The sequence below is a fragment of the Drosophila grimshawi genome, unplaced genomic scaffold, assembly GCF_018153295.1.
Source record: "Drosophila grimshawi isolate 15287-2541.00 unplaced genomic scaffold, ASM1815329v1 contig_848, whole genome shotgun sequence".
Classification (NCBI taxonomy): Eukaryota; Metazoa; Arthropoda; class Insecta; order Diptera; family Drosophilidae; genus Drosophila; species Drosophila grimshawi.
The window spans coordinates 12,398,718-12,408,301 of NW_025063692.1; the positions used below are offsets into that span (position 1 = coordinate 12,398,718).

The 9,584-nt window shown below is 38.3% G+C and overlaps 1 protein-coding gene across 2 annotated transcripts in view; it reads right to left on the minus strand.

Annotated features, from left to right (window-relative positions):
- LOC6565990 (disks large homolog 2) overlaps positions 1-5,918 on the minus strand; it is a 70,920-nt gene extending 65,002 nt beyond the window's left edge. The window contains exon 1 of one of the 2 annotated variants that reach the window (XM_043215929.1): positions 5,739-5,909. In XM_043215929.1, coding sequence (XP_043071864.1) covers positions 5,739-5,825 — 87 coding nt within the window. In that variant the 5' untranslated portion in view covers positions 5,826-5,909. Of the gene's footprint in view, positions 1-5,738 lie in introns of both variants that reach the window. The other variant, XM_043215931.1, reaches the window with a different exon arrangement.
- Positions 5,919-9,584: the final 3,666 nt, after the last annotated feature.

A 9,584-nucleotide genomic window follows, 5' to 3' on the forward strand; every position in this document is an offset into this window, starting at 1 on the left:
TTTAGTGAATGTAGCACTCCAATTTTCACACACTTTGTCTGATGCAGGCATATACCACTATATGTTGCAAGTTTCTAGGCACTATCTTTAAGGGTGTGGAAAAAAGACGGCATGGACAGCATTCCTTCGGTATTCAAGTATAAATAAAGTGTAATTTAAGTTCATGTAGAACAACAATTTAAAAAAAAAAACATAAATTAAATTATCGTTTAAAGTCGTGACTGAAAGAACCGTTTTTACCATCAACTAAAATCAGAGAATGCATAGTATAATTTAGTGGGCCCAAAGATGTATGCTATATGTTTAGAGATGCGAGGCGAGGCGAGGCGAGGTGAGGCATAAACAAGAAACTGTGCTTTGACTTTGCTGCTAATCAGACAAACAAAAAAACAATGCCAACAATGACAGAAAACACTTGACTTGTCATATCTGACACACATACATACACACATACACACATACATATGTGCGCATAAATGTCGGAAGATTGCTTTAATGCTCTTTCAGCTTTTTCTCCCTTGCTGGTTTTCTTTGCTTTTTGTTTTTTTTTTTTTGTGTCGTCAAACTTGTATACACACAAGGCACAGACAGACACACTTGCATTATAAATTGCTTCTTCCTCTTTCTTATACATATGCGGATCCATTGACTTAACTGCAGCGTGCAGTTTTTTTCTTTTAATAACAACATATTAATTTACATACAGTATTCAAGTCAAATTTGTTTGCGCATCTCTATTGACACAGACACAGACAAACAAGCAAACAAAGGCCGCGACGCTGGCTAATCAGACAAACGTCTGGCCGAAAAATGAGTGCGAAGCGGGGGAGATAGAGAGACGGGGAGAGAGAGAGAGAGAGATAGAGAGAGAGCATTAAGCCGGCTGGATGCTTGTAGACTTGCCAGCCCTATGCAGTGTAGACTTTAACGGATGTACAAAAATACAACAACAACTAAAAAAACTGTGCCGAGATGATGCTGAAAAAAAAAAAATGAAGTGTGTTATTGTTGTGGCTGCTGCAGCTGTTCATAGCCAGCTGGCGTGCGAAGTATTTGTGTAGACTTTCTGCTCGTTCAGTTTTCACTCAGATGAATTCAATCTGACACACACTTCACTCACACAGTCAGTCAGTCAGTCAGTCAGACGCGCTGCCAGCGTACGATGTGTACTATGACTATTTTAATGCCTGCCTGCCTCGCTGCCACGACATGCCATGCCTACTGGCGATGACACATGCGCATTGGTGTGCGGCACACAGACGAACATGTGCGTCGCTGCCAGCGTCGACGTTATTGCTCTCGTCGCGACGCGTCGTCATGCGACTCTGAAATTTGTGAATTAAAAGCACGCATACCCAGCTCCACACATGCACACACGCACAAACACACACACACACGCACACATACACACACACAGTTTACTTAATAAAGCAAATGTTCCGTTACTTGCCAATTTATTTTTTCTTGCTGTTGTTGTTTTCCGACGAGTGCTACAAACTACAACAACAACAACAACAACTACGACGATGGCAAAAACTTTTCCTATTTCATGGCAATAGTTGCAAAGTTTGGACAACTTCGCATGGCGGGGGGGTTGGGGGATTTGGAAGGTTTCTGAAAGGTGTGCTCGGTGTCACAGGCTGCCCCAAGTGTCATTTTTTATTTGACATAAGCAACCCACAAAAAAAAACACACACACATACACATACACACACTCACACACAAATCAAATAAGAAGTGCAACTTGTTCAATTTAAAAACCCGCCAAGTGCATATATAAAACAAAAAATAACTGTTCTTAATTAATTCCAATTTTATTTGGAGCATAAACAAAATTTTTTTTAAATATAGGCTCTATATAAGTAAGAGTTGCAACAACAACAGAAAAGTTCATAAGCAAACAAGTTAAAATGCTCGGCTATGCGATACCCTGTACCAACACCGTTACTCATTGTTATAAATATGATCAATATAAAAAAAGAAGTAAATCAGTATTCGATTTTTATCGATAAATTTTTGAATAAAATAAACATTTCACTTTTGAAGCGAATAACTCTCTGAAGGACTGATAGACAGACGAAAATAGATGGATTGACTTGACTACTGATCCTAATCAGGAATTTATGTATATAATTCAGTGTGTTCAGAGTTGCTTCCTTCTGTCTGTTACATGCTTTTGCCCAATTTCATTATACACTTTTGCCCTTATCAAAATGAATGAGAAATCATATATAGGCATATTTTAGGATTGTTTAGCAGATCTTCTTGGTTACTCTATGCAACAAACCAAAAGAAAAAAACGAGTCGTTTTCTTAAAAAATGTTTTTCGCTATCTTCGCGGGATTTTTTATTTTGTAAATACTTAGATATATTTCGAATCCTATATATATATATATATATATATATATATATGTATATATATATGAATATGAATATAGTTTAAACAAGTGTTCCTATTAATGGTGGTACATATGTCACAGCTAATTACGAGTGGAAAATCTCATTTTTTTCCTATTGTATTTTAGTGACTCTTTATAACAGTGCTTGCGACACGTAGACACACACAAAATCGCATTGTACGTGATGGTGTTAGGAGCTCAGAGTGTACACTGTGGGATATGCAAAACAAAATGTGAGCAAAGAAAATGTGAGTTTGTTTTAATTTAAATAATTCAAATTCAAATTTAATAATCGAATCTTTTTTTTATTGGTTTTTGTATTTTGTGTCAACTGACTTTAGTCGATATTAAATAAATAAATATGTGTAAAGGTTTTTGTCAGGCATCCATTGATTAAACGCTTTCAACACTGTTTTAGTTGTATAATAACAAGTTTGCTAAGGTCAAAGGTATCAATTTGAATGAATACACTGAAAACATGCACACAAATCGAAATCATGGCCACTGTACCTGGGCTGTATGGCCATGTGATTTGCATTTAAGACACAAACAATAGCAGCCAAGCAGAGCAAGCAGCAAAAACAACAAGGAAAGAAATGTACAGTTAAAGTACAGTTATAAGCTCTACTGCTGCTTCCTTTTGCCAGCTCGCTATCCTCCTCTCTCTCTCTTTCTTTTTGTGCATGTCTTGCTGCAGTTGCCTTGATGAAACGAAAGCAAAAAAAAAAAAAAAAAAATGTGTTGCCTACTTTTTGCGGGTAGCAGAAAAAGTAATTTTTTTTCCATATGCGTGTGTGTGTGTGTGTGTGTATGAGTGTGTTGTTGTTGTTGTTGTTGTTGTTGCTGATGCTGATGATGACACTATGTAATGACAAACGGAGATTTTAGTGGCTTTTTATGACTTATTCGCACGCTCGCATACACACAAAGCAGCGACGTCGTCAACTCGACTTCAAATTGCGTCGAACAAAACCAAAAACAGCACAAGCAGCAGAAGCTGCAGCAGCAGCTGAAAAACAAGGCTTTCTCCTCTTCCTCCTCCTCTTTTCGCCCTGTCTTTCTCTGTCGCACTCTCGCCTAACCCAAAAATCAGCCTGCCTAGCAATGCCTCTTGGCAATGCCCTTCAAGTGTTTGCTGCTGGTGAATATGAGCTTTCCCTCCTCCTCCTCTCTCTCCCCCTCTCTCTCTCGCTCTCGCTCTCTCTCTCTCGCTCGCAGCTGACTGAATGGGCGTCTGTTGAAATGTTCTTGTTCTTGTTGTTGTTGTCAACAACTTAAAGGGAACAGCTGTGTGGGCGTCTCGACTGAGGGTGTGTGTGTGTGGGTGTGTGTGTGTGTGTGTGTGTGTGTGTGTGGGTGTTGGTGTGTTTTAAGTGTATGTCTGCGCAAAAACGGCAATGTTTAATTAAAAGCGATAGCAACAAAACGCAACGCGTGAAACTCGTCACTGCCAAATGCAAATGGATGAAAATGCGACACAGAATTACACATGCCACATGCCACATGCCACATGCCCCATGCCACCCATCGAACCACCGCTTGCAACTGGAATATGGAGTGTGCGAGCGCCATTTTTGTTGTTATTTGGACGGAGAAGCTTCACAAATGTGATGCACCACAGAAAAAGTGGCCTTGACAAAACTGAAATCAATATGCTGCCGCACATTAATTCAATTTCGCTCAGTGCACTCCAAAATGGCCATCGCAAATTGTTATGATGGCTACAATAACCGCTGGCGAACAGGACAATGCCAATGGCAATGACGAAATGGGCGCAATTAGTAAATGGAGAAATGCAGCTGGGGTTTCTCTTCCTGCGATTGCCAGTTGCGGATTCCTTTGTCTATATGATTATTTTAAATGATAAATGTGGCATTATAAATACAACAACGTTTTCGTGACAGTGTGCGTGTGTGTGTGTGTGTGTGTGTGTGTGTGTGTGTGTGTGTGCGTGTGTGTGTAATTATAGTAACGAGCTGCGGGCAGTTTGCATAAATTGAATTGTCAATTCAAATGTTAGCATTCATTTGAACAGCCCACAAGTAAATGTTTGTGTAATCATTTAGTTTAATCAAATGTGCAACACGCTGCGTGCTTCACCAGCGTGCCAGCTGTAGTCCAATTTTGGCAAATACCAAGTTAAATAGACCAAATAATTATCAAGTAATCTAGTTTTTCGATAACAATTAAGATGGAACATCTTTGATGCCAGATCGAATCTTGATTAACGAGCTGCTCAGAGATCTCGATTCTAGGATAATGTCAACATTTTGTTCAGTGTTGGGTAACAGTCGGTGCGCTCAAGTTGAGGCAGAGCTTGATTATTAGATACCCTGTACGGCAATCTTTACGAAAAACACATAAGTCATACAAATGAAATGTAAAAAAACGCTTTCAACTGCCTGTTGCAGCTGTCATTTGTAGTTGAACGACTACATAATACCCTTTACTAGCCATATATAAATACATAGATATACACCAGATTTTTTTCTATATAATTTTGGTACTTTAAAATTAAAAACAGGGTAAACGAAGAAGAAACCTGTTCCTACTTGCTTGTGGTCATCCAGAGATATATATGTATATATGACTAATTAGATACACACGTGTGTATGTGTGTGTGTGTGTGTGTGTGTGTATATAGGGTGGTTAGTTTATGGATTGGTTGTTTTGGTAAACGATAAGCGAGTAGAGAGTACTTTTCGAGGTGCTTCTGGGACGGTTGCTAACGCTTGCATAATTGAGAGGCGCTACACACACACACACAGACACACACACACACACACACACACAGACACACAAAAGGACACTTGAAAGGGATGCGCAGACACACAGATATACATATATACACTGGGGCATTGGCAACCCATCCGGACAGACGACCCAAGGCACTTAGGGGCTAGCAGAAAAAAAAAAAAAAAGAAAATATAAAAAAAAGGAAAAAACGAAAAAAAGCAAAAGCCAAATCTCGCCGCTCGCCTCGTCCTTTTGGACCAGCTCCTTGGGGAGCAGACTATGTGTGTGTGTGTGTGTGTGTGTGTGTGTGTGTGTGTATTGGAATTGGAATACATGAAGCGTCATTGTTGCCGCTTTGGCTGCCAAATGGGCGCACATAATGAGGCGCCCAGTTTTTTTGGTCTGTATCATTTCGTTAGCCGTTCTTTGTGTGACCCACACCCATTGTCATAATGATGTGCCCGCTTTATCTATCATCACTTTCGGTCGTAACAGTCAGTTCATCACTTTATCAGTCTACCCATGTATCTATCAATCGATCTATCTATCTATCTATCTATCTATCTATCTATCAATCGCGTTAGAAATGTGTATCTCACTTACCTTGCCCTGTGACGAGGATATCGTTGAGGCCGACGGTGTGCCCGAGGATTGTGCGCTTATCGTTGATCGGTTGCTGTTCGCTTGCATTGCGCCTCCCCCCAACCACCCCGGCGTCGGCGTCCTTTTTGAATCCTTGCACAATCAACTCGTTAAGTGTTCCAATTGTAACATTTTACACATCATTCAATCGATTCACAACAACTTTTTTTGTTAATTTTTGTTTTTTTTTTGTTTTTAAGTCTTTCTTTATACTATATATATATAGATATATATAGTAGCGGCTCCTTGGCTGGGCGCGATCTGGAATTGAGAAGCAAATGTTGAGTCTCGTTCATATCTTATTGTTAATTTACTTATTTTATACAAGCATAAGCACAAAATGTTGCAGAAAAAAATTACACGTTAAAGAAACAAATCGAATCGAATTTATTTAGAGAATCTAGTTAGTATTGTTCGCCTACGATGTTTTTCGGTTTCAATACGATCCTTTTGGGGCAAATAATATTTAATTTATCCTGCAATCATTCAAACATGCAGTTCCGATTCCGGTTTGACACCCTGAATCAATGTAAACTAGTTAATAACTCGTCTAAAAACATTTGCAAATCGAAATCATGAATAATTTAAATCAGCAAAAATTGTAGAGCGGAGTCAAGCCACTGATGCCTATATTATATGATATAATATATATATGTATATATATATATATTATTGCAGTGGCAAATATGTCTGAGAGCATGTAGTCGAAGTCTGATCAGTAATTTTACACACGTTTCAACAAAATTGTGATACACTCTAGAAGGCAATAAAAATCGAGCGATTTTCCGATTGGGAGCTATACAATATTGTAGATATAAACAGAGTCCGTGGGCAAAAAGTATGTCTTCTCCACAACATCTTCACCCTCTAACCTTGATTGATTTGCTTCCCCTTTGGCAATATGATCATTTTATATCTAAGTGAACATTAGCTGTAATTTAAAATTGATCAAAAATGACTTTTTCTGGGAGATAGAAATATAGTCTGTAATTTTTGGAACTCCTGATAAACACCCATTAATTATCAATTCATTTTTTGATTTTTTTGTTTGGTTTTTGCGAAAAAGTTATGCTTTGAATATTATGGAAACTGTATTATGAATTAATTTCAGAGAATAATGTTTGGCTTAATATGAAAATAAGTTTCAACTGAAATAGGAAGAAAAGAATAGAATAAATTTCTATGAATTTCATGCAATTTTTTATAGTTAATTTAAGTAAAAAATATATCAGAAGAGAAAGCAAAATAAATGTTTGGGTTAAGTTAATATAGATACTACAATGAAAAACCTGGTGTCAAGTTTGCTGTCAGCTTACTATTTATTTATAAGTAGTCATTCTCGATTTAAGATGGTCAAAGAAATTCTTCGCTTAGGACATTCCACTCAAAGATGAGCGATTTTGTTTTTTTTTTTTTGGGAATGCATTCGATTTTACTCGCAGTGAACTAGTTGATAAGATCGCTGTGCAATCGAAATCTATGGCTGTCTGTCTACCTGCCCCATAAGTGGGACCCATAGTTGTCTCGACTGTCAAGAGTTGCGCTTGTCCGCTTGTCTTAAGTGGCTGTCAGCCTGCAGGGCATGTTGTATGCAACACGGCGTTGCACATGAAATAAAAGCCTAAAACGTTCGTGAAATGTGCAAAGGAAGCAATAAAAATGTATAATAAAAAAACAACAACAACACATGCAAAGAAATAATAAAAAAAGGGCCGCTTCCTTGAAGCTGCCACAAATCAAAAGAAGTGGAAAAGGAAAAAGGAAAGCGAATGCTGCTACTGCGCAGCCATTGAGGCGCAAGCAGTTGGCTCTCAACAAAGGACAAAGCCCAATGTCCACAAGTAGGGCTAGGTCAAAATTGGCAACAAGGACATGTCAGCCAAGCCAACACACACACATACTCACAGCCATATGGATAGACAGACCTAAGCAATAAGCGAGCACTATAACATCTATCGGTTTTGTAACGCTACAAAAATTGTTGTCGGTTCGGTTCACGGTTCGAAGCAATTTTGCACAATTGGGTATGGTTCTTGAACCTCGTTTTTCTTTTGCATACATTAACCCGACGCTTGAACGTTCAAACTGTTTAGTTAGTAGCCCAATCTTCAGCTTTTCAAACAAAAACAGCTGATTTGATCTTATAATTAGCTGCTCAATTTTCAAGGATTGTTTATGATTTTTATTTTGAACTAAGCAATTAATAGGGTTTTACATGTTTGAATTGACAACAAAACAAAACAAACTTCACTGAAAAGTTCTTAAAAATTTTTGCTTGCCTAAAACAAAATATGAAATATGATATGGAAAAGGCAACAAAAAAACGTGAGCCACGCCCAAAACTCGTTACCAAGCATCCATTAAGTGGATAAATATGAATTAATCGAATACACAACAAGAAAAAACAGAAAGGAAATAAAACACTCATTATTTGATATAGATGACAAAAAAGCCTGTACTAAATTAGACTTAATATGCCCCAAAACGAATCCAGACCGAGTGCTTTATTGTCTATTGGCCTAGATTTAAAGGCCATTTAAAGTCGCTGACTTGATGGATGGATCTGCTACATTTAGTGGCTTGCAACAATGAGTTCAAAACCTAGATAGCATCTTGTTATTGTGGAAGTCAACTTCAACCCATTTGTAATAATTATATTTGGCGTTAGTACCGCCAGAGTGAGGAGTATTCAAGATTTTGTGGATGAGCTAGCACCAAGTTCCACACTCAATGCTTTTTCCCCCATGACAACACACACAAACACACACACACACACACACAGACACACACACAGACTCAAGCACACAAAGCATACACAAGCAACTAAAGAGGGACAAGCAGCAGCAGCAGCAGCAGCAGCAGCAGCAGCATCATCCTCAGCAGCAGCGACAATTTTATGCCAAGGGCAGCGGGCAGCCAAAGCACGTTTTGCGGCGCAGACATAACCTCAACTTCTTGCGCGCTGCTTACCACGCTGCCAGCGTCGACGTCGACGCATCGGTGCTGTTAAGGCAGCCATTTTATAGGCCAGGCAACAGCTTTGTGTGTGAATTTATGTGCACACATACACACACACACACACACACACACACATACAGACATACATGCATACATGCATAAATGTACTGCTACTTTCGATTTTGGATTTTTGCAAGATCGTCACGTGCACTTGCAGAAATAGCTATAAGTAATAATAGAAAAGAATTAAAGGCTACACATAAACATACCAGTTACACTTATCAATACATATACATATATTTTTTTCTTCTTTTCTGTGCAGCAAAGTACCTTTTTTGTTTTTGTTTTTGTTGTTCTTGTTTTTAGAATTTTTACTTTACGTTACGTTGCATTGCTTTGCGTTAGTTTTGTGCGTATCGTTTTGGTGTTTGGCTTCTGCTTCATCGTCATCATCATCGTCATCATCGTCAGCATCATCATCACCATCATCTTCATCTTCATCTTCTTCTACTAAGTCTAAGGAGGATGGAGCCTTAAGCGCTAGTCGTATTCTCTTTAAGAGTTGTGCGTTTGATTTATTTCTTACTCTTTATTCTATTTCATTCTTTTTATTTATTATTTTTTTTTTACTAAATTTTTCTTTTTTGGTTTTGTTTTATTTGTGGCGATTTTTCAGCTTGTTCGCCTCACATTTTCAAAGGCATTTGGCTTTTATTTGGCATACGAGGATTAAGGAGAGTTCCATGGAGCAACAAAAAAAAATGTAACACACTCTCGCCTACATATACACGGAAACCCATACACACACACGCAAACGCACACACACACACACAGTCACAAACACGCGCA